The sequence below is a fragment of the Tiliqua scincoides genome, chromosome 9, assembly GCF_035046505.1.
Source record: "Tiliqua scincoides isolate rTilSci1 chromosome 9, rTilSci1.hap2, whole genome shotgun sequence".
Classification (NCBI taxonomy): Eukaryota; Metazoa; Chordata; class Lepidosauria; order Squamata; family Scincidae; genus Tiliqua; species Tiliqua scincoides.
In genome coordinates this window covers 37036934-37063168 of record NC_089829.1, presented here as the reverse complement: position 1 = coordinate 37063168, position 26235 = coordinate 37036934, and the positions used below count along the sequence as shown (strand labels likewise).

The 26235-nt window shown below is 43.4% G+C and overlaps 1 protein-coding gene across 4 annotated transcripts in view; it reads left to right on the top strand.

Moving 5' to 3' along the window:
* Positions 1–13213, top strand: part of CEP89 (centrosomal protein 89) — a 59536-nt gene extending 46323 nt beyond the window's left edge. For 3 of the 4 annotated variants that reach the window (XM_066637103.1, XM_066637102.1, XM_066637105.1), the window contains one exon: positions 9848–13213. In XM_066637103.1, coding sequence (XP_066493200.1) covers positions 9848–10058 — 211 coding nt within the window. In that variant the 3' untranslated portion in view covers positions 10059–13213. The remainder of the gene's footprint in view (positions 1–9847) is intronic. The other variant, XM_066637104.1, reaches the window with a different exon arrangement.
* The last annotated feature ends 13022 nt before the right edge of the window (positions 13214–26235 follow it).

Genomic DNA, 26235 nt, shown 5'->3' with positions numbered 1-26235 from the left:
TTTCTCTGACACACCAGCTCTTTAAAAGGGCCACAGGCTAGGCTCTTGCTGAAATGGATGGCTCCTGTTGATTTCAGTGAGGTTTGTGAAAGAAAATCTCCAGTTGGACTTATGCTTTGCATGTCCAAGATTGGCAGAGTGGAAGATGTAAACAATCTTCATGGTACTCATAGCCTGCTGTTTGATGTCTCTATCACAATAGTGCTGTCTTTGACTCAGATGTTGATCCAATAGCCTTTCAGGCTCAAGGTCTTCATACAATCAAATACTACAGGACGACTGAGTTTCCCCAGTGTTTTCTGGTCGTAGATAAAACATTCCAGAGTTGTGAACCTTGGAATAGCTGCTCTGAGGTTCACATAGAACACCTGCCTTACTTATTTATATATGATAATATTTAGTAGTGTTATTGTTCAGAAGTAAAATTCACTGAACTACTTGTTGAAAAATTGTATATAAATATTATTAAACTTCCTGCTTAGACAGAGCAAACCCCTACCATACCATACCATTTTTTTAAGCGGATTTCTTTCTTTTTAAAAAACTTTCCTTTTTGGGCAAGAGAGAATGAAAGTGTTACATACAATAATTTTCATAAAATATACTTCACTATTAAGGAGTCAGAAGTGTCATATTTTATTTACTTATTTAAATTATTTATATCCTACCATTCCCTCCAAACAAAAGAGCACAGAGAGAAACACAGAGGGGGGAAAAAACCAGTAAATTTCCAAAGTGGGAACAAAATATAAAGTGCAGTAATCATTAAAATAATGAGGAATAGTACACTAAAGAAAAACAATACAATTGCAAAACTCCAAAGCAATAAATTAAGAAAAAAAAGGCTTAGTAGAAAAGGAAAATCTTCAGCCTTTGCTGGAAGCTTTACAGGGAGGGGGAGTTCTTAAGCTGCAATTCTATACATGCATATTTGGGAGTAAGTCCCATTAAAGTCAGTGGGGCTTACTTCTGAATAGACAGGCATAGGCCAGTGCTGGACAGCCAGGATGTTGTAGTGGTTGTGGAGTTGGACTTAGACCTGGAAGATCCAGGTTCAAGTCCCTTCTTAGCCATGAAGCTTCCTGGGTGACCTTGGGTCAGTCACTGTGTCTCAACCTCACCTACCTCACAGGGTTGTTGTGAGGAAAAAAGGAGGGAAAGGATGATGTACACCATCCTAAGCTCCTTGGAGGAAGGGAAGTATAAAAATGTGGAAAATTTTGCTGAAGCGTGCAGAGCCAAGTCAATCATAAGGATTCAGGAGATAAAAGTATTTGGTTGTGGATTTACTATTGCATACTTTTTATTTGCATATTTGACACTGATGGGCAACTCAAAGTGGGTAATTCCATCCTGATCTTTCTTTAGACTGTGTAGAGGAATAACATTTCCATTTAGGAAGCTAAAATGCTTTTACATGTGCATTAACTAAACTTCCTGACCACTGGATTCAGTCCAGGTTCTGTCATTCTGACAGCATTCTGCTTACGATTGTATCAATATTTATTCCTTAAATCATTTTAAGATATTATGTGGAGGTGTAACAAGTCCATCTCCTATACAAAAATGTCACAGGTCTGCTGTGCGGCTTTCTGTCTTTTTGAAAGGTTCTTCTGTATTTCTCCTTTCCTATTCGCCCCCACCATCATGAGAAGAGGAAAGCAAACTCAGGAATTACGGGTGGGTTTCTTGTCACTAATCCTCTGTAGCTTGGCAACCAGAATCAGTAGTGCTGGACCAGTAATGTACTGATGAAGGTTCATTTCCATCAGCACTGCTCAAGGAGAAAATTTGTAGTCTGGAAAATTGTTCCCAGTAGACAGAAATTTCACTGAAAAAATTTAAACTAGGAAGGGACAAACAAATCCTCAGTACTGCACACGAGATCTGCAAATGTGTGGTTGGGTACAGGCGAAATGCATAAGGCTGTATGTTTGGCATGCTCGTTTCATGAAACAGTTAAGAGCTATGAAAAAGATGATTTCATTAGGATAACTGATGAGGCACACCATCCAGTTTTTTTAGTGGTTTTCTTTCTGATCTATAAGGAAGCCAAATAAAACATTCTTGGGTTGGGCTTCTGCAGGGAATCACATTTGATTGTAATAGCTCTGGAGTAAGCAGAGTAATGCGACATTACTGTTGCAGTTTTGGATGTAGAAAAATCCTTGAATCCTGATCACTAATAGCCTAGACCAGGGGTGTCCAAACTTTTTGACAGGAGGGCCACATCATTTCTCTGACACTGTGCCAGGGGCTGGGGAAAAGATTAATTTACATTTCAAATTTGAATATATTAGAGATGGAATTTATATGAATGAATGAAGAGACCTTGCACAAAGCAAGGCTGGTCTTTCCTTCGCTGCCACTGCTGCATCACAGATGTGAAACAAGCAGTGGAGGGAGCCCTCATTCCACAGCTCACATGAGATGTTGAATAGTTGGCCATCATGTAGAGAGCAGTTGCGTTGGGCTAGTACAGGCTCCAGCAAGTCTCTGGAGGGTCAGAGTCTCATTGGAGACTGGTGGCTCCCCGTGGGCCAGATTGGGAGTCCCTAAGGGCTGCAAGGGGCCCCCAGGCTGGGGTTTGGGCACCCCTGGCCTAGACCTAAAATGAATGAAATGTTGATCCTGGGGGACTTTGGTTCAGATCTCTAGTCTGGAGGAGTGCTCATTGTTAGAGCACCTGCTTTGCATGGAAAAGGTCCCAGATTCAATCCCTGGTAACTCTTATTCAGGTTGAGAAAGAGCCATCTGAAACCTGGAGAAGTTGCTACCAGTCAGTGCTCACAATACTGAGTTTGATAGTCCAGAAGTGGCTGGACCCTGGTAACTTTATGTTTCATACTACAGATTATCTCTGCAGGCTCTCGCAGCCCTTTTTCAATATCTGTGAGATGGAAATAAAAATGACTCGGTTCACAGGATTGCCTGGATGATTGCACTAAGGTAGAAGTTCTCAGACTGGGGTATTATGAATGGGTCTTGTAAAATTACTTGGACTGAAACAAGAAAATTAGGAAGTTCAGCTCCCTGAATTTAGAACTTGGAACAAATTTTTGAGGGGCTTAGGTTAGAACTTCAAGATGTAGAATAAAGACAGTTTCCAAGTGCCTTTAAGCCATGATTTGCATATTTTATACAAGCTGATTAGCTGCTTTTGTGTTCATTTTATCTTTGTAAACCACATGGATAGTTGAGATCCTGTGTATTTTACTGTAATGTTGATTTGGTATTTTAGTTCTTCATAGTGGGCTCAGCCAGTGGTTGAGGCATTGGGGGCTGCTCTCCTCTCTATTAATTAGAAGGCAGAATCTTGATAGAAATACACCCTGGACAAGGAGGCACCTCCCATTTTCCCCAACATCTAATATTTCTCCTTTATCCTAGTGAAGGAATGCAGGGTCTTGATTTGGTGAGTTGAACAGGTTATGGCTTTGTTTCGAGAACACAGTAACTTGATTCAATTGTTGGTTACTGCAATGATTTGGAAAAAATTGCTAGATGCACATTCACATTGCACATGACTTCGAGCCCAATCCTATCCAATTTTCCAGTGCTGGTGCAGTTGTGCTAGTGGGGTGTGCGCTGCATCCTGTGGTAGAGGGGCAATCACTGGGGCCTTCTCAAGGTATGGGAACATGTGTTCCCTTATCACAGGACTGCATTTTGGCTACACCAGAGCTGGAAAGTTGAATAGGATTGGGCCCTAAATTGCTGTACAGTGGTACCTCGCATAACGAATGCCTCGCGCACTGAAAAACTCGCAGAACGAAAGCGTTTTGCGAAGTTTGGTAACTTGCACAACGAATTTTTACGACCTGTGCTTCGCAAGACGAATTTTTTTGTTTTGTTTTGGTTTGGTTTGTTTTAAGGGGAGGATCTTCATGTCAGTTTATGATCCCCTTCACCCTAGTAAGGGGAGGATCTTCATGTCAGTTTATGATCCCCTTCACCCTAGTAAGGGGAGGATCTTCATGTCAGTTTATGATCCCGTCCACCCTAGTAAGGGGAGGATCTTCATGTCAGTTTATGATCCCCTTCACCCTAGTAAGGGGAGGATCTTCATGTCAGTTTATGATCCCGTCCACCCTAGTAAGGGGAGGATCTTCATGTCAGTTTATGATCCCGTCCACCCTAGTAAGGGGAGGATCTTCATGTCAGTTTATGTAAGTAAGTCCCATTGTGCTTGCTCCCAGGAAAGTGTGCACAGGATTACAGCCTTCAAGCTCCCCACTCAGCATCCCCCCCGTTTTTGAAATCCTCAGTACAGTATGTATGCCTTTAAAGAGCACTTAATAAACACTTTGTAAACCAAATTTGACTTTGTTCTGACTTTTCTTGCCCATAAGAACACATTAATTAAATTTCAATGCATTCCTATGGGAAAATGCGCTTCGCAAAACGAAAAACTCGCATATCGAAAGGACTCGCGGAACGAATTAATTTTGTTATGCGAGGCACCACTGTATATGAATGGTCTTCCAATATGGAACATGGTGGTATTTGAAGCAGCCACAAAGTTGTGGCCTGCCTTCTTGCAGCAGCTCCACCCAGTGTTATCTCTTGCTAGACTGAACCATTGGTTGAATGTTGAAGTGCTATCCCTGATTTCAGAAAAGAAAAACTCGCTGTACGTTGTATTCACACAACTTACAGTGCAATCCTGTGAATGCCTACTCAGAAGTAGGTCCTGTTGAGTTCTGTGGAACTTACTTGCATGTAAGTGCACATAGGATTGCAGCTTTAGCCTCCCCTCTATGTTTTAAATGTGCAGAGAATGTTATTTTTATGGGAGAGTATTCAGTTGTTCCACTCCTCACCTGGAGACATAAGTGATACAGAGAATGTCACAAGGCTTCCTACTGTGTGTGTGGTAATTGATAGGAAGCAGAGCAGAGATCACAATTATTGCAGCTTATTTTGAATTCTGAACCAAGGAAATGCAAATGCTGTAGCCAGAATAAATAGTACACCATTTGCATAACTCATTTTTGCTGTGTCTTCACACTTTATAACGGCATACAAAACCAACAATTTAGTGACATTCTGAAGAGTTCATAGTGTAGCCTTAGCGTGCTAGATGGCCGAAGGGTTAAACTAGGACAAGAGAATGCAACATTTACGAACTGGGAAAAGGACTGTAACAGATCACTGACTGCTTCTCAGGAAGGTCTGAATGATTTATGAAGTAGAGATAGATTTGAAGATCAAAAGAGCATTGCAGACCTTCTTTTCTTGAACAATATTACAAACCACTAAATAGATCCTACATCAAGTACTGTCTCCCCTCTGCTCTGAAACTAGGGTCTTTCATAGAAGCTTTTTTTGTGTTTCCCTTTCTTTCAGAAGTTCATGTGTTGGTGGCACACGAAAGGGCCTTCTCTGTGGTAGCTCCACAGAGATATAGATATAGAATTCCCTATCCAATAAATTTGTCTGGCACCCATTGTGTTTTAAGCACTGGTAGAAGACTTGGCCTTTTCACCAAGACTTCCACTAGTAATGAATTTTTACTCTGCTGGCTCTCAAATACTATGGATTGTGAAACCCTGCCTATCAGAGTAGACAATACTGAGCTAAGAGGACCCAAAGGCATCAGTAGGCAGCAACTTCCTGTGCAATCTACATGTTTTGCTGGTTTAGTGCTTGTTTTTTTTTAAACTTTTGTTGGAAGCTCCACTTGCACTTGGAAAGCAGGATATACAGTTTGAAGAAGAGCCTAATTCAGTAGGTAGGAGGCAGCAACAGGAATTTTTGAATCATCTCCTATTTGAAAGAACAGATCTCGAAGCCCAGATGTCTTTGAGAGTTGACTAAATGTGTTCTAGAGCTGTGGTCACCTATAAAGGGACAATCTCATGCTGCTTTACTACTGTGCCACCAAAACAACCATGGCAATTCTTCATCTCTGAGACAAGGAGCACCTCTTTAATGAGAGGTGTTTTGTGTCTATGCTGCCATCATTCTGGGACCAATGTATTTGAAGCATCTTTAGAAATTCTAGCAGTTCATACTTTAATAATAATAATAATAATAATAATAATAATAATAATAAAACTTTATTTTTATCCCGCCCTTCTCCCAAAAAGGGACCCAGGGCGGCTAACAACATATAAAACAAATTAAAACATAATTTCACAGATAAAAACATATTAAAAAACACATTAGCAGAACCCATAAAAACAGTAGTCAGAAGAGTCAGAATAAAAGAGCATAAAACAGCAGTTCTTAGAGGAATTGGGCCTGTAAAAAAGCAACTAAAAGATATATAAAAGATGTTAAAAAGGCCAGAACGTCAGAAGGCTTGGTTAAACAACAAGGTCTTCAGGCCTCGCCGAAAGGACTCAAGAGAGGGAGCCATTCTCAAGTCACGGGGAAGGGAGTTCCACAACGTTGGTGCCACTACTGAGAAGGCCCTATTTCTTGCCGCCGCCCCACGTACCTCCTTAGGCGGCGGCACTTGTAAAAAGGCCTTCTCTGATGACCTGAGAGGACGAGCTGGATTGTATGGGAGTAGGCGATCTCTAAGATAACCTGGCCCAGAGCAGTATAGGGCTTTAAAGGTCAAAACCAGCACCTTGAATTGGGCCCGGAAACGAATGGGCAGCCAATGTAGCCCCCGGAGAAGCGGGCTGACAGAGTCAAACCGCCTAGCTCCAGTGACCACACGGGCCGCCGCATTCTGCACTAATTGCAGTTTCCGAACCGTCTTCAGGGGCAGCCCCACATAAAGCGCGTTACAATAATCTAACCTCGATGTCACCATAGCATGGATCACCGTGGCCAGGTCTGCACGATCCAAGTACGGACGCAGCTGGCGCACCAGCCGAAGCTGAGCAAAGGCCCCCCTAGCCACAGCTGCCACCTGGGAATCCAGGAGCAGCTGTGAGTCCAGGTGGACCCCCAAGCTGCGGACCTGCTCCTTCAGAGGGAGTGCAACCCCATTCAGAGCAAGCTGATAATCCAACTTTATAATTGTTAAGACCTTTTTGTCTTCTTGCAAAGGATGCTTTTGCCCCAGACTCAGAGCAGTATAGCTCCCAGAAACTGCAGAGTGTATTGTGTGCTCCTTCTGAATATAGTTTGTGTCATGAGCATTACGATGTGACCTGCAAAATCTTTGCAGGAAACTGTTTCGCCTGGTTGCTTTTGACCAGACAACTTGCCCTGCAGCCACATTCACATCTTCTGCTATACATTTCACAGGGGAAAAAAAACCCACAACTTTTCAATACTAAGTGTGAAATGCAATCAAATTTGCAAAAACATGCTACACGGTCCCACTGAGGACATCGGCTATTTTTCGTTTGGAAAATAGTCTCAAATTCCTCTGAGCTTAACTGGATTTTTAAAAAAAAAAAAACATTTAAAAACTGAGTATCCAATAGTAATGTAAGAAAATCTTAAAGGAAAACCATTTGAGATAGCTGCTGAAAAGAATACATTCCTTCATTAATGGTGCAATCCTATGCATGTTTACTTGCAAATCAGTCCTGTAGTGTTCAGTGTTGCTAATATGTTGCTTTAGGATTATAACCTTAGATACTGTAACTAGGATTTGTCTCCAAGCTTGTTTTTAATGCTACGGCTCAATCCTAAAACAGATGCAATAGTACTGAAGAAGATGCCTTTAAGCATGTACAGAGTGTATTCAATTCAATATTCAGTGTACATGTCAGAAAGCTTCCAGGATGGAAATGTGACATTGAGCCCAAACCACTGAACCTTTCATTTTAGAAATTAAGCACTAATGGACAACAGCCTATTTTTAAAGGCCAAACATGCACCTTGCTGCATATGAATTCTGGCATTTAGACTGCTTTTGAGATGTCCAATATTTTGCCTTCATTTTGAGAGCTGAGCAGACAATCTCAGGAATACCTTGACGGAGAGCTGGATCTCTTCTGTCTCCAAAGCAGACTGTGCCCCCAGTCATAGAGCTGTAGGCAGTGGGGGGACGGACGGATGGACGGACAGCAGCTGCCAGAAGTAAAAGCCAAGGACAGAAATCCTTCTTGCCCCCAAAGAGACCACAAACTGACCTCTGGGCAGGGAGACCTCCCAAAGAGTATTTCTAATATTATTAAGTGTTCACTGCATAGCTTTGTTTCCAGCCTATAACACCCAGAAAGCCTGCAAATGAAGGAGGACCAGGAAGGGCGGGCAAGTACATTATGTTGCCTTATTCTTGAAAAGATTGCAATCCAGAGTCCTCCCAGAGAGTCAGTCTTCAAGGAAAGAGTCCATTTCACTTACTCATGAAATCCTATAGATCAGTTTTGATCCTTTTGATCACTTAAGATACTATAACTGTGAAAAGGATGACAACACTGGATGTCTGACTCTGATGAATGCCCTGTTTTTCCCTTATTTTTATCTATTTTTCATTATCTTTGGACATGTCTTCCCAGAAGCTCTTGTGCAAGTTCAGCAGTTTAAAAGCGGTCTAAATTCCTTTGTTTGAAACGCCATTATCGGCCAACCATGAACTTTTGTGGATTTGGGGTTGTCCTCTCTGTCTGGTGCAGCTGCCCCTCCTATTGATTGGCATGTGCTTACGCAATTGGGTAAGCAATCAACTCAAACCTGTATGTCTGGTAAATGGGTGGGATGGAGAGGCCAGGTGGTACTGCTCCTCCAGTCAGGAACTTTAAGACATAGCTGAACCTAGATGACTTAAGTTGAAGCACAGGGATGCTTGGTGTGTTTTCTTCTGGGTCTTGCCCTGTCATCTAGTGTTGGTTTATGGAAGGCACACCCACTTATTGTCCAGTAAGTACAGGAATTTGAATTCCCAGGACAATGTAACTAGCAGTAGGGGCCTATTTCTAGGTATATACGTTAAGGAATTTTTGTTTTGTTTTATTTGCACTTTTCTCTTGAACCTGCCAACTTGATCAGCTTAGTTACTTACTGAGGTTTTGTGCACTTTGTTCTTGAGTAGCAGCCCAGCTCTATCTGCTGGGTGTTACCAGTTCCTATACCTAAACTTTTCTTTGTGTTCATCCTGCTGAGTTTAGGCAGTTTCCATCAGCCTGCTTGTATTTTTAGTACTCTCCCTTCGCCCCCTTTCCAGTTTGGTTTGGTTACTTTTCTTCTGGATTTTCAGTATCTTTTGGCTCTTGCCTGCCTTGTCCATATTTACAGATAATGCAGTGGGTTGTCATGTACAGACAATACTGTGATTCTGATTTTTAATGAGAATTCTCAGGGTTTGATGTTTTCTTGGAAGGGTAGTTTCCCCCCCCCCCCACCTGATCTTGTAGCCTGGGATGGTGGCAATGATTAAAAACTACCAAGTTCTCCTCCATTCAGCTCTGACCCAGTGCAGAGAAAGCAGGAAGGGGTACATGTGTACTAACTAGTAGCTGCTACTCCCTTTCATCAGCCTTGCTTCTCCTGGTGCCTTCCCTGACAATGAGATGTTGTGGACATTAAGGACTCTTCATCCCAGTCCACCGTGTGTGATATGGGAAACCAGGTCCACTCAGCCTTAGCTTGAAATGTTAAATTAATTGCAAGTCCTTTGTGCTGGCTGTGTTTTGATCTATGCTGTTTCAATAAGTGGTAGGTGAACCAGTGGATCTCTTATTTAGACCTGCTTTCAAAATGAGATGAAGATTAAAGGCTGGTTAAACGTGCATTTTTGTTTAAACTTAGCCTAGAGATCCTCTGATCGCTCTCTCTGTTCTGAGCACACAGTGTTCCTTAAACACTCCAAGTACTAAAATAAATTTAATTGTTCTGTCTGTACTGGTTGATGTTTCACCTTAAAAGGTACTCTTAAAAGCACAGGAAAGAAGCATATGAAAACTAGCAAACGTGTTTTTGTTTTTCTTCCCAGAGAAATGGAAAGTGAACTTGAAATAATTTGGGAATCGACCACTAAAGAAAACAGGCGGATGAAGGAACTCTTGCATAAATCTCTGGAGAAAAAAAACATGCAGAGCCCTGTCAAAGCTTATGAATCGCATTTAGCTGACATTTCTCCGAAAGACCTGCTTGGTGGATATGGTTTTAGCTACTGTGATGTGGAGCTCTCCTCGCCTGCTTAAACTCAGACCTTACAAGAACCTGTGTGCTAAGGACACAGATGCTTCTGTTTCTTACAGGCCAGAGGACTTGTTCATCAGCAAAATGTGAACTACCAAAGGAGACTGTTCTTTGCAATACATGACTGTGATTTGGATTGCTCAGTAAGGAGTATGACCCATAAGTCCAAGATACTGAACATCTGAACATTCATTTCAAAAAGCAAGTGTCTAGCCCTTACTGTTGCAGCAAAAGTATAGGGTTTTGTTCTAAGGTTTTGTTCTGCCTCTGGAAGGAGTTCTTGCACCTGAGGAAGAAGCTCCTTCTGCAAGAGGAAGGAAACCTTAGGGTAGAATCCACTAAAAACATGTTAGCAGTTTTTTCTAAATACTCTTCTTGGTGAGAAGAGTAATTCCAACTGGAATTGGCTGGAGCTCCCAGTAGTCAGGCTGGGCAAATACTCCTTCAGCCTAAACGCCAGTCATTGTCTACCTCTTGATATTTGTAGGTGGTGCAATGATAACACTTTTCCTTCCACTTTCTCTTCAGTAACTTCTAGATGTGTGAGCTATCAGGATGTTGACTCCTTGGGCAAGTCATGAGGCTGATTGAGGGAAGTCACTTGATGTGGTGGATTGGTGGGAAACACCCACCTTTGCTACTCCCTCCTGCTTCCTGGATTTGAAGAGGGTGAGGGGAACAGAGTAGAAGTGTGAGCAAGGAATTGTTGAGACACTCCAGCCCACCATTCTCCACCACCTATTCTCTTCCACTCTGCTCCTGTCTACCTTTTTGAATCCAGGTAAGGGGGAGGCTCCGTCGGGTCCACTGGAAGAACTTAAGCTGGCCCTACTAACACCTTCACTTATGGTGACACTGCACTACCTCCACTGATCATGAAAGTGTTAGGATGAAGCTCTGCTGGGTAGATTTTCAAATTTTACCATTTCTACTGTCAGTAAAGCCATCTAGTTATTTAACCCAAAGAAAAATGTGGAGTTGCAGCTATTGAACTATTGGCACTAATTAAGGAACTCTGTGGACTTGGGTGCTGTAATTGCTGGACTGACCTGACATAACTGAGTCTTTTCTAGGTAGGAACAAATGGAAGAAAAAGTTACTCACCCCATTTCACACTGAATCTTATACCAAAGAGCTTAACAGAATTTCTAGTATTGTGAGGTTATGCAACAAAGGCACTTGGAGACAGTGGGAGAGATGCAACTTTGGTTCAAGCATATTTACCCAGAAGTAAGCTCCACTTTGTACAGTAGTAGTTAATGCAAGTTTACAGCGGATTGTGGCCGTACAATAGAATCCTAAGCATGCAAGTTCCATTGGGTTCAGTGGGATTTCTTCCCCAATAAAGGTGCAGAAGGCAGAATTGCTGCCTTTGTTTTTTTTTTTGAAGGTGATTTTTTTTCCAAAGGCATGTAAAGACACTTGTAGGACAGATGGTGAACTGGGGTGAGTAAGCATTCTACACAGATCTAGAGGAATGGCTCTCTTAACAATTGATTAGTATATATACTCAGCTAGAAATTCAGTCCAGATTTCTGACCTCATGAAGCAGTAGTCTTTAGACATAACTAAATCTTCCATGCAAATGACAATAATATTAGCCTGGTGGACATGTAAAATGATGATAAGGGAGAAAAGCCATTTTGGGAGAGGGCAGTTAAGGGCCCAGATATGTTTTCCTGTATAGATTAAGTATTTTAAATCCCACAAGGAGAGGGAAAGCTGCATGAGGAGGAAAGGGGTTAAACCCTTTCTCCCCCCCCCCCACTGACTCTCCATTCTGTGCTGTATCCCCCAATTGATTTTTTTTCTCTTTTTTAAAAAGCCATTGGTGGATTTTGCAAGCAGTTGTGTGTAGTGTTTAGTTTTAGTAGGCCTTAATAAAAGGAATTGCACTACAGTTGCTCTGAGATTGTTTTTTCCTACAGGACCAACACAGTTACCTGAAACTTTTGAAAATCTACTTTGAACTTTCAGCCAACCTAAGCAAGTGCTGCTGCTTCAGGTAGCAATTGTCCCAAAAGGTGTTTTTCAGCATTTGATTTAGCAATCAGAATGATGTCTGATCCAAGGGACATGACTGTGATTGAAGGGACGTGACTGTCAACATTTTTAACTTGTGAAAATGGGTTGAGGGCAGTTTCCAAAGGGGTTTTCTGTCTTTTTCTTTAGCCTTTTTCAATAACTTGAAGCCTATTCATTCTTATGAGTTCAGTATCTTGGAATCTGCTGCAGTCTTTTAGCAGCTATTTACCAGCTGTAAAAGAGAACAGAAACTGATGCTTAGTTGTGCCTTATATGTGCAAATAGTAAATACAATGTGCAGCTGCCTGTTTACATGCAAAAAAATCTGCATTGGAATGTGCAAGTCCATCATATAGATCAGGGGTGCCCAAACCCCGGCCCTCGGGCCACTTGCGGCCCTCGAGGACTCCCAATGCGGCCCTCAGGGAGCCCCCAGTCTTCAATGAGCCTCTGGCCCTCCAGAGATTTGCTGGAGTCCACACTGGCCCAACACAACTGCTCTCAGCATGAGGGTGACTGTTTGACCACTCGCGTGAGCTGTGGGATGAGGACTTCCTCCACTGCTTATGGTTTCACGTCTGTGATGCAGAGGCGACAACAAAGGAAAGGCCAGCCTTGCTTTGTGTAAGGCCTTTTATAGGCCTTGAGCTATTGCAAGATCTTCATTCATTCATATAAGTTCATCTTTATTATATACGTTTATGTAAATGCAAGTAAATTTATTCAACTTTTAAATGTAAATTAATTCTTTTTTCCCTGGCCCCTGACACAATGTCGGAGAGTTGATGTGGCCCTCCTGCCAAAAACTTTGGACACCCCTGATATAGATGATTTTTAGATGAGACATGACACTAAAACATGGTTTGGTGCACTCCCTGCTCCCACTTCTTTCTCTCCTACTCCCCCAGCATACTCCCATTAAATTACTTTCTCTTCAGCACAAGCCATTGTTTCCAGTCACTTCAATCAGACAAGCTGTGATTCGCATGGGCCCTCTAAACTAAGATTATAAGCCACGATATGAAGCTAGTTTACAGTCCAGATTTGGAAGGCAAGCAGAAACCATACTTTGCCTGTTCAAAGAGTGTAGCCTATTCACTCTATAACCTATACACTCTATAGTGTAGCCTCTTTAGTGAATGGTTCAAGCAGCTTCCTCATGAGGAAGCCATGGTGTAGGCTTCCTCATGAGGAAGCTGCTTGAACCATTCACTAAAGAGGCTATGCTATATCTCTCAACTAGACGTGATAGGGCAAAACGGATGCCATTTTTGGAATCAGCACCCCAAATATACCCAGGAATTGGTGTAATGTTTAAGGAAGCAAAATGTGTGTTGGCCTGTGTTATTTGATCTCTTCTTGCACAAGTCCTGGGTGCAGTAACCAAATGACTAGGTCTTTGAGTTTTAGTCTCATGTGGGTCTTCTGCTGGGTGACTGCACATGTCATAAGAATATAGGCATGGGCTTGATATACTGAGAAGAAGGAATCAAGAGGAGTTAAACAAATTGCTATCCATGTCAGTGGTCTGTATATTGGAACCTAATGTTTGTTACACATAGCAGCCTGATGTGCCAGAATGGTTCTGGTTAGGTTTTAGTGCACAACTGTCCATCTCTTTCACTTGTATGAGGTCTGTTTCAGGTAATTTTTAAATGTTTTCTGTATATCAGAAACAGGGTCAACAGTTGAATAAATGTTTTTATAAAAGATTTGCCAGTATAATTACCCAAGCCCTTGCATATTTGCCAAATATCTATTTTTTTCAACCATTACTTTTGTTACAATAAAATAATCCTTGTATGTTAAAAGAAGTGGATGGTTGTATGCTGTTCTTTTCATACCGTGCCACTGATGAGAACACGGAACATTAAGGGCATGTGCAGTAGCCTTGAGTGCCTGCTGTTGCTTCAGCTGTGGCAAAATCAATACAACCTCATGAAAACCCCAGCAAGCCTGCAGTGCTGTGTGCACTTAAACTTCTGATTTGTTCAAATGGTTAATTGGACTTTAAAGGGCAAATCTCAGAGTCATTGACACCACTGGAGATTAAAGATGAATCATGATGAAGAGCAACTGTCAGCATTTTGCTACAGCTCAGATACAAAATAAGAGTTAATTATATAAACAGAATTAATGATTAGAAGGATATTTCTGCTGAGAGACATCCTGCAGCTTATGAAAGAAAGTAGCCGTGTTCCTTTTCCCCTCTGCATTTGGCAGCTTTAAAAAAGTCAATTTTCTATTAAGACTGCATCTGCAACAGATTTAATCCGCAGCACCCTGATGCTCAAGCACCCCAGGCTTTCTCATCCTGTGCAACTAGAGAAGTCTCATGCTTTATTTAATGGGGCTTCTCTTGGCCATCTGGGCTCCCAAGATGGTTTATGATAGTAGCAAAAAGTTGGCATTTGGTATGTATGAACACAAGCGCTTCACACCTTAACCTTCCTTATTCCGTCTTCTCAAAGGGTGAGATAGCTGACTCATGGCTTCTTTTGTTCTTCATAGTTCAGTCATCTTTTGGCTCAAGCCTCAGAGGCTGGCATATTGTGCCAATTTTTCAGACAAAAAGCTTATCAGCACAGAAACACTTGTCGAAGAGCAGTTTGAGCCTGTAGTCTAGTTGGCTCTTTACCAGACGATGGTTCATTGGCTAAGAACCATTGGTTGCTGAAGACAAAGCAGGTCAGTTCCACTAGGTAGTTGTGGAGACATTGGTGGTGTTTGCCCTGGACACCTAGGTGTTCTGGCTGCCACTATTTTTCTTGCTTTCTGGGGTCCACAGAAAGGCGGCGGGGGGGGGGTGTCGGAGAGCAATGTTGCTTCTCCCATAAGGTGAAAGTCAGAACCAATACAAGTTGATAGGGGCAAGCAAAAAGTTCTCTTGCCCAGCCCACTTGTGGTAATCCAATATTTCAAACATTTGCAGGGCCACATGATGGTAATTGATCTTTGGATTTGTTCAAAATCACAAATTGGACAAATGTGCCTCATTAGATGCAGTGGTTAAGCACCGAGTTCAACATGGTGCTGCAAGAGTTTACTATATAGATTTCACTACATTTGGACAGCACACACAAGGATACCCCCCCCCCCACACACACACTTTCAGAGAATCAACACTGGCGTTAGCGTGACATGTTTCTGTCTTGGCAGGGGGTGGAAGGTACCCTGGCCCTTCTCATAGGAGCAAGAGAGAATGTGATCATCCATTATCCTGACATTTGGATAAGACAGATGAATTGTGTCACTACCATCTCTTCCATCGGGTCTTTTACCTTCCTATGCTCATGCAGTTGCTTATGCAAGCAAAACATCAACAGGCAGTTGCCCTGTGTCTGGTGCCTTCACCCACAAGCCCAGAACTGGTGAGTGTCCACTCAGGAGGCAGGGAGAACATTCAACATCATGTGGTCCTATCGAGGAGCAAGTAGGAAGGACCATCTGTGCAAGGATGCCCTCTACTGCCAAGAAGGAACATGCACAGTAAGGCAGTGGCCCTGTGGAGGGGTGTAGACCACACTGGGTGATGCACTGGGGGGGCGAATTACATCACTACTGGTCAAAATTGTGTAATCTTGGTATTTTCAAATACCAATAGCATCATGTTAAATATCATTCAATGTGAAATTTAATACAGAATGCAGTGAAACAAATCACATTGAAATATCTGTAGTCTAAATAAAATAAAGTTAATGGGGGTTACACCAACCCTAATTAGGCTGTGTATATGATATTGTACAGTTTTCTGTATGGTCTCCTACAGGCAGAAGTCCATCATGGAGGCAACACAATGAGCTCTTGTACCGGGCAATGCAAGCCCTAATGACACCTCTGCAGTAAGGCCAATGTTTGTTCTGTTGGATATGCAGGGGTCAAAATGGAGAAGCTGCCCAACCTTAGGGTGAAGGAGTCACCACTCAAGTCTCGGCTTATTTTTAGGAAAACAAGTTCTCCTGGCTGTTGTGAGTGTCATGAACAAAGATATATTTTAAAGGCATTGGCTTCAGCCTGAGGACTTCATTTATTTATGATGTTTTCATGCTGCTTTTCACCCAATCAATAAAAACAATTGAAACAGTTCAATCAGGCACTTAAAATCAATGTGACCACAAACAAAATTAATAGCCAGAATTAATTTCTGAAAACATGACAGAACAGGAATGTCTTCATTGGTCCTTCAGAACATCTGTGAAGAAAGCATGTTAACAACCCACAGATGGGCATTTCAGAGCTTTGGGGTTACCAGTAAAAAGTTACTGCTTCTTGTGAACACAAGAAGATGTTATCCTGGCATCCAAACAGAAAGATAGTTGAAGCAGGACCATTGGCTGATTTCAAAATTTCTTTGTGCAATTGGCTGTATATTGGAAGGCCATTGGCAGTCATTATGAGAGAACAACAGGTGCACTAGGACTCAATTGAGCTACAGACTTTTAAATGATATGGGTCACTGTTGCTTTATCCAACTACATGATAACCAGTTTAGTTCAGTTGAACCACTGACCTCGCTGATGCTATTTACATTTCACTCCTTGCATCCACATTCAGAACCATGGCTTGTTTGTTGATCCCGTTTGAGGATTGGTAGATAGGACAACTATTGTTTTTCTACTGAGATATGATATCAGGAGACCAGCAGCTCCACATACAGTTCAAACACTCAGGTTGACTTCCTCCTGTAGAGATGAGTGGAGATTTACTCCTCTGATACTCACTGAAACTTCAAACCTGACCTTGCTCCTGTGGCCCTGCTCGGAACTATCAAGGAATAAGGGCTACTCCTTGCCAAAAATAGTCTAAGTGTACTTTTATACCCAAGGTAAGCTCCCTCCCCCCCAAAAGCCCCACCCTACCAGTTACAGTATGACAGGCATGCAGAGCTTTCAATCAACAATTTTTTTTAATTAAACAAACTGAATACCATGGCTTACTGAAATGGCTTACCTCACTAACTTTATTTAGAATTCTGATATTACTTGTGAAATTCTCCACAGGTTTAGCCCCTGTAGAACAGGGGTGCTCAAACTTTCAACTTTAGGGATGCTGGACCTTTAACAAGTGTATAGAAGAGAGAATTGCAGCAGGTGCAGCTTGTCATCCCACAGATGACAAGCTGCACATGCTGAAATTCTCTCTTCTATACACTTGTTAAAGGTCCAGCATCCCTAAAGTTGAAAGTTTGAGCACCCCTGCTATAGAAGTTAGGTTGACAGATCTGCATTTCTTTGGATGCCATGGAAGAGACATGCTGGCTTATAGCTGTGCTTCTGGCAAGGGGGGGGGGTGATAACCAGGGTACATAAGTGCTTCTCCTCTCTGCCTTTTCAGGCAGAGGGGGAAGACAATGGGAACAGAAAGGTGACCCCTGGGCCCCAGCACAGGTCAGCCACTCTCCAGTGGATCACTAAGGCAGCTGACCGACAGTTACATATTTCAGTTAATAGCTGAGCAATTCCCCATTTTAGTCCTTTAAAAAGTCCCGGGTGAATGCCATCTGGCCCCAGCGACTTGTTACTTTTTAATTTGCCCATTAGTTCTGGAGTTTCATCCTTTGTCACCTCTGCTTGACACAAGGAGGAAAAAAGGCATTCAGGGCAGAGGTGGGGGTCAGGAGTCCTACCCAGCTCTTTTGCTGCCAAGGCAGATTTTTTTGTTTTTAAATCATTGTTTCTTTACAGTTTGCTTTCAGCATTCCTGCAAGGAATCTCTTATCTAATTGTTCAGCTGCCTTCTGTGTTTAAATCATGAGTAGCTCTCCAAATTCCTTCCTGACTTGTCTTTTTGTAGAACTTGCAGCACAATCCTCAGAAGTAAATCTCACTGTGTTCCAAAAATGATCTATCCACTAGCAACCCACTGTGTATTTACATTTCATTCCTTTTCCTTTTGAATCCCTCTGCCACCCCCATGAAATCCGAACACCCCCTCACCCGTCTTCAACATGGGGATAATCACACTGACCTGACTCACAGGCTGCAATCCTAACCAACTTTCCAGCACTGACGTAACTGTGGCATTGCGGTGTGCACTGCATCCTGGGCAGGTAGTCGAGGGGGCCTCCTCAAGGTAAGAGCAGGTTTGTTACCTAACCTTGGGACTGCATTGCGGCTAGGTCAGTGCTATAGAGTTGGTTAGGATTGCACCCACAGTGTCACAAAGATCATACCAGAGAGTGTATACATATTGGTATAGCTAGAGAGAGTACAAAGCACTAAGTTTTGCAGGGAGCCTTACCACTGCATGCAAGGGGCCCCTCCCCCTCCCTTTCAAAGCCATTCCAGGTGGGGGCGGAGCAAAACGGAGGCATACCGCCCCTTTGTTGCTATGCCACTGCAGCAGGCCATTTTTCATCGCACTTGCTTAGCCATTTTGTGAGCAAGGGCTGCATGACACTGCAACAAGTCTATGTTTGTCATCAAGCCTAAGCTCATCAGAAAACTGCCAGTGATTTGAAGAGCTCTGATGAGAGCTGGTGTTTGCAAACTCAGGTTTGTAGCATTTCTACATCATGTTTTTGTGCACCGATGGCTGCAACGTGATGTGTAGGTATGATTTTCAAATGTAATGTGTGCATCGAGCCAAAACCTGTGTGGATTCAGGTGCCTGCATCACTCACCTGGATTTTGACTGGAGCACATGCCACTCTGCAGGAAGAGCAGCTGCCAGGCATGCAAGGAAAGGAGGGGGGAACACTCTCCGACTTCACTTCCTTTCAACGCATTTAATCCTGTCCTCAGGTGACCTCCTGAGTCTCTTAATTCCAAACTCTTCTTTGAGCAAAGAAAACCCAACTCTCTGGCTTCCTCCCTTGGTGGATCTTTATCTGTAACTGGGAGATTTGCCTGCGGTTTAATCAAGTCATCACCAGGCTCTAACTGCAGGTTCTCAAACATGCAAACCTGATGAATTGAGACTGCTGTAGTTATTTATTTCATTAAAAGACACTCACCCTGCCAGACCCTTGTAAAAAAACCAAAGACAGGTAACAGAATCTAAGCATAGCTCAATTCAGATCAAGTACAGAAATAATAAAAATGCATCAAAGCCACAGAAAACCTCTGACACATGTCATGGTTCCTGACTCCCCACCCCAGGTCCTAGAAGTCTGTAAAACCATCAGAGACTTTTGGAGAGTGCCTAAGCGACCAAACCTCTACTCAAGAAGTCTCCACTGAATCTCTCTCGTACCATGAATTCTCACTGGGAGGCCTCACTGGGAAGGCAAACCACCCCTTCTCAATTTCAGTCTTCCCATCAGCAATATGGAAAAAGCATTTGCTTACCTTGCTAGGTAGTTGTAAGAAAGAATGGCGTCAACATAATACAGGTGAAACACCTTTAGCTCTCTCCCAAAGAGAACTGTTGTTCCCCCAGAGTTCAGTGGAGAGAGGAAATGACTGTTAAACTATTGTAAGCGCAAATTATGCCCAGTGAAGTCTTTCTGCTAGGAGAAGTCTAAGGCTGCAATCCTAACCACACTTTTGTGAGAGTAAGTCCCATTGAACAAAATAGGACTTACTTCTAAGTAGACCTGGTTAGGATTGTGTCCTCAGTCTTGCTTGTTTGTCACCATTAAATGTGGTTATTGGTTGTGGCTCATCCCAGAGACAAGAGCTTTAGCAACAGCCAACAGCAGGATAGAATTAGTATCAGAAAATTAATACTATTGGGAGGGGGGGATCAGTGCACAGCAGCCAGAACATAAATGCAAGCCAGTTCGAAACAACCGGAAGTACCCGAGAACTGAGGACATGCTGATATACTGATGAGCTGACCCTCATCAGTGGGTGGCAGAGAGGAGTTGCCATCAACTGGAGTGTGGAAGGTGAAGGGCCAGCGCGAGGCCAGACTGGGAAGGAATCTAGCTGGAAGGAGGAGTTCTATGAAAGAATAAAACTATTCAATTGTAAAAAAATCCCTAAGGGGGGGTTTAGAACAGCCTGCCTATGTAAACCGCCTTGGATTAAAGTCTGAGGAGAAATCTGACGACCAAAGAAAGGCGGTAGATAAATACCGGTATAAATAAATAAATAAAATATATGTTGAAAGGTATTTGGTTATATTCTTACTTAGTAAGCAAATGGGTCGAATCCTACCTGCACATTTTCCCTTCTGTCTCTGCAAGTGGAAAGCAGAGAGGCTGATTGGTCTTTGCTGAAACTTCAGGAAAAGAGGGCTTTGGAATACCTCTGAGGAGCCCAGACCCACCCACACTCCCTGCATGCCTTCAGCCATGAGTACAGAATTATTCCAGCCCTTGAAAAATTAATCCCTTAATTCTTTCCTTGAGACTGCTGCAGAAAAATGGGGCCTGCATAACAGGTGGCTAACAGGGGTGACATTTGGTAGATGCCCTGCAGCATTGGTTGCACCCTTTTGGGGGGATTTGAATGTTTCAAAGGAGAACAAGCTCACCGCCTCCCACTGCAATCCCAGGCAAATCCCCCTCCCACCCCCAAGCTTTGCACTCATTTGCCTGAACAAAGCAAATTACAAGCTCCTTTGTTTTCATTTGAAACCCCAGTGACAAATGAGGGGAAATGGTAGCAATTAGCAAGGTTGGAGTCTGGGAGGCAAGAGAACACAGGGTTTCCTTTTCTCTGGTGCATAATTAAAAATCCTCACTGGATTAAAAGGGAGAGACGTGATTAGAATTTACATACACCAGCTAAGAGGGTGCAGTTAGCAATTTCAGGACCAACCTGAGGCTGAACTGCAGAATAAGTAGACTCCCAGATGCTCTACTCACCTCTCATGAGCATCACAAGTCTATTTATCCTCCTGTCTCTAAGTAGAGGAATGTGGGAGGCTGCCTTGTACCTGTGGTCCATCTAGCTCACTGTTGTTTTTCCTAGCTCTTTCTGGATTCTGGATGCCAGGGATTGGGCCCTGGGGGTGCAAAGCCTTTAGGAACTACAACCTCACCCTGAAAAAAGTCATCATTCAATAATCAGCTGGCTCTGATAAGTCAGATCAAGGCAGGGCCTAACCACATTCACTGAATAAGTGGAGCAGAGCATGAATGGAGCAGGGCATGCCCACTGGTTCTGCCTCGGACCTTCCTTCTGTTCGGCAGAAAGTGTGAACATAGATTTATACACATGCAGTTGATGGTGCAGAGCTTCCAAATGCATGGACAGTTGCCTGCGCATAGAGCTGTCTTCACACCTTCCTCTGAGCATGGGGAGAATAACAGCAGGGCTAGTGAGTGTGATGGCACCCCCTTCTTCCACACCCCCAGTGAATGTGCTTTGAAGATGAGAGAGTAGGGGAGCCAGGAAGAAGAAACCAATCTTTCAGCAATAGAGTATATGCAGCATGAGGGCTGATGTTGGCTGATGTTGGACAGTAGCTAACTGTAAATTCACTTTTGCCATGAAATTACAGAGTAGCCTAAGGCAAATCAATCCCTTTTAGCTTTGGTCTTCTCCATCTGTAAAATGGGAGTAAAATTCTCCATCTGTGTCCTATCCTAATTTTTGACTCCCGCCGACTACACCAATTTGTCCCATCCAAATATCTCAACTCCCTTCTAATGCCCGCTTTTTGGCTAATTAACACCCTCTTTATCTCTATAACAACCGCTGTGGTGTGCAAAGGAATGAACACAGAACTCCTTATCTATAGCAACTACCCAAATTTATTGCTATGAATACAGACACTCCCTGCAAGTCCTCTTGTCCAGAGGCTTTCCCTCCCCAAAACTCCACTTAGTGGATAAAGGTCTGAAGCCTCCAATTCAAGTCCAATCTGGTCTCCAAAGCACAGTCCAGTCTTCCCAGTCTTCTGTGTCCTCCAGCAGAGTCCTGGCAGTCCCCTTCTCCTGTAGGTCTGGGTCAGGTAGCCCTCTTGGTCTGGTTCCCTACGGGTCAGGTAGCATCTCCCTCTGGGTCATCATCCGGCTTCCAGCTGGGTCAGCATCCTGCTCCTTTGGTCCTGCTGAAGCTGCCTTTTATCCTTGGTGTCCCATTAAGTGCAAATGCAGCTCAGCTGTGAGCTACCTCCTTAGCTCATTCAAAGCCCCATCAAGGTCAAATGAAGCTCAGGTGTCCAACCGGGTCTCCATTGGCCTTGATTGATTACAGCTGTGGAGCCAGCCCTGCCCTTCCCAGAACTATATCTAGATGAAATGTGAAGTGTTGTGCACACTCAAAGTTAAGTCGACATCTTGATACTATACTTTTGAGTGCAGTATGATCCAGGTTTAATTGTTGGCATCTCCGATTTAAAAGAACTTTGAGGAGGTGGCTTGGGAAGGCCCCTCTTTAAGCCCTCAATGAGCCAACCAGAGCAGACCTCACTTGGTTAGAGGGGTCAGTGGATAGCCTCAGTGTAAGGCTGATGTTCATATGATCTCTGGAAGCATTTACTCTTAACAGGGCAGATCTCGGACTCTTTAGGGAGGATCCTTTTGTGACAGCTACATGCCCATTTCCAAAGGTGAAGCCAGGTGAACATCATATATAATCACACCACATGACAGCATGCATATCAGAAGGTGGCACCCTTTATTGCCCTCATAATGACAGGAATCTCTTCATTGCAGATGTTCTCCATGCCCTGCCCCACCTCTGGGTCTTGCAACATTGCCAACCTTCAGCAGGGCCAGCTCTTTCAAGATGCCAACTGAGGCTGTCGTTTCAGGCAGCAAATTGGCAGGAAGCCCCCCCCCCCCCACTCACTTCCACTGCTTCTCCTCTCACTCACTGGGTTGGTAAAGGAAGAGGGGACAGAGCAGAGGTGATCTAAACCCTCAAGTGGAGTTTTATCAGGAGCCCCTTCCCAAAGTGGGAGGGGGATGAAACAGAGTGGGGAAGGGTGGTGACAAGGGTGGGTAGAAGAGGGGTGTGGAGGGGGCAAAACTGCAGGGGGAGGGTGGCAACAGCTGGAAAAGTCTTTGGTGCCCTGGTCTACCTGCCCATGCAGCCTCAGCAGCTAGATACAGTAATACGGAAAACCAAATGCACTCTAAAATCTTTTAAATATAGAAAGCCATTGCAGAAAATAACATCATTGCATTTAGGCTCCCACTGGTATGGAAAATGTCCTGTTTGCACCAAAACATACTTCTGCAGCAGCTGTAGCCCCACAACTGTGTCCCTGAGCTCCTATCTACTCCTTCATGGCAAGTGGATCTACACACCAAAGAGCTACTGTAGCAGGCCATTTTCCTCCCAGATTTGACAGTGTGTTAAGGAGGGTCATGGGTGCATTCCTGGACCCAGCACAACTGGCTTTCAGTAGCACCAGCAACTGTGCAAAAAGCATCCCGTGTGGGCAGTGAGTCCAGATGAGACAGGAAAATATAAGGCCCCAGGAAATTTCTGGGTCTGCTTCTTTGGCTCCTTTTCTCCCTTTTTGACCCTGGGTCCAGGTACAAATGACCCCATTTACCCCCCTTGCATGGGCCCTGTGTCATTACTCACTTCCTTTTCAAAACCTGCTTTTCCCAAAAAGGGTTGGAACACTCTAGCCCACCAGTCTTTCTCCTCCACACTTGCTTATTTGTTCCCCCTCTTCCTTTCCCAGTCTAGGAAGTGGGAAGAGCAGGGGCTGACACATCACTGGATAAGGGGGGGGAGCATTTGGGGGCCAGGGAATCTTGAGCTGGCTCTGACTTTCAGCACCATAAAGGCCATAGATCTCCTTTAAATGTGGCACTTTAAAGCCAAATGGACTGACAGCAGCAGAAACTTTTGTGGACTGGAGCCCGATTTGTCAAATGTCTGAAAACAATGTAGATCACTCAGGCAACTGAGCCAAGTTATGACACACACTATCTGGGAAAGCAAGTTCACTAGCTGCTCAGTTAGCCTCCTTCCAAGTACTGAAAATTCTTAACTTCAGTCTGGTCACTGATGTCATGCTGATACATCAGGATTACGATCAATTGTGGACTTTAACTTGAGTTATAGCAACATAACAGGAAGTTATGATTCAGTGTGATTCAGGGGTATAAATAGTGTGATTTGGGGGTTCTAGAATTGCCCTTCCTTGTAGATCAGTTGTAAATTTAATTTTTAAGACAGAGATAACAGTCTCCAGGAAGGATAACTGCTACAGCCTGTGTTCCTGGCTTATATTAAAGAACAATTTCATTTCTGAGAATGTCATTGTCTGCAATACACTGTACAGTCATAAATGATGCAAATGTGCCTACCTTAGAATTTTGAACATCATGCTCATAAAGCTCAGAGTTTGCCCTAGAAGGAGGCCAGTGGGGATACGACATTAGTATTGTCAGCTAGTTGTGTATAACAGCCCATGGCTTCTCCCTGCATACCCAAAGTGTCTTTGCGCAGAGATGAACGTTGAATGGATGTACACCATGGTCAACAATGCAGCTGTTTTAGCTCATTTGACTATCTTTGAAAAACAATTGGCTGACTTCAGCATAAATTAAGAACTCTGAGAGCAACAGTAAATATATGCAAAGAAAGATTTTTTTCCCTTGCAGAGCGCAGTGCAGAAGGAAGATATTCAAACCCAAGTTGATCTGCAGGAAGGAACTGAACAACTGAAATATTGATTAAGATGTAAGACCTACCTGGTGCCTGCAGCTTAGCAACTGTGTGTCCTGGGAGGAGCAGAGCTGCGCTCTACAAATCAAGCCGTGACTGAAAGGCACCTTGTGCTCTCAGACACAGTTCACAACATGCTTCTGCCAGCCGATTTTTGACTCCATGTATTCTTCAGGAGCAAGCGTAGCTCAATGATAGGTTATCTTTTTCTGCATGCAGAAGGTTGCCACTTCAACCGGATGCAGAGAAGGACAGAAGGGATCTGTATCTCTGTGGTTGTACAAACTGATTACAGACAGGTGCAACTTGTCCTGCCAGGGTGAGAAATGATAAGCCTGCAGAGATTCTCTCTTCTGCACAATTATGAAAGTGAAAGAACCAACAAAGCTCCTCATCCTACTTTGTATCTAGAAATGGTCTCCTGGCTTTCTCTGTTGTCCGCTTCCTCTCTTGCTTTCTCACTCAGAAGACAGATGCGGGCAGGAGGTGTGGTCTGGAGGTGGAACTGTTGCCTTGCCTGAAAAAACTAAGCAGGCTCAGCTTGGGTCTTGCCTTGGATGGGTGACGGAAAGCCACAGGTGTGATTTGCAGTCTAAGAAAACTTGGAAAGTGTGTTATGTTAAAATCCCCTTTTTCCTTTTAGTTGTAATTTTCTCTATATATCTGGTTATTTTACTAAAATATAATGCAGTCGAAACTTCTCACACAGGCCACATTTCCAAAACTCTGGTCAAGTCGCAGGCTCATGGTTACACAACCACCACCTCCCTATGGTCACACATTATGGGAGAAAGTCTGGCATCTTAAATCATTGTTTAAATGTCTCCTACATTACTGTATTCATTGTATTGTTTTAACCCAATCACTGTTTAAGAACTGTATGCAAAAGTGTCTCCTAACCCAATCACTGTTTAAGTACTGTATGCAAAGCTTGAACTGCCTTCTTGTGTTGCTGATTCATTATATTGTTTAAGTTCCCCCATCTAGGAAGCCAGCCATAGACCCCATTGAATTTTGCTGATAAGGGACATCCTGATCCTTTCAATATTTTATACACTCCAAGTACCCTGCTGTGTGGCAGTAATCAAGCTACCACCCAGCTCAGCTCTGTCTCAGAACCCGGGCTTCCTCTCACATGCCCTCTCTGGCTCTCTCTCCAAGGACCAACACATCTGTGTTGTGTCAGAGGGTCCTCTTCACAGGACTCTCCCCCACCCCTCCAACTGCTCTACAGGACAGGTAACTATCTTGCACCTGGAACTCTTTCCCTTCTTCCCCCCTTTTTTCTCCCCCTTCTCTCCCCATCTTTAGTTAGCAACTGCGGTTGGCAGATCAGTGACCCCTAAAATCCTTCCCTACAACCTTTCCTTTTTCTAATTTCCTCGGATGCATCAAATACTCTCCACATGCAACCACCATGAAAGCTAGGTACATTGGATTCAAGTATTAGGACCAAGAAACATACACTTATCGTTTCTCCATGTGCATTATGTTTACCTTTGTGCTTTTGTAATAAAACTATAATCTTTTATTAAAAGTTATCTTTCTCTCCGTCTCCTCTTTAAGCTAAAGGGAATTTCTCTGCATTACACCGTCTTGTTATCCAGCCTATGACCCTAAGGTTCCA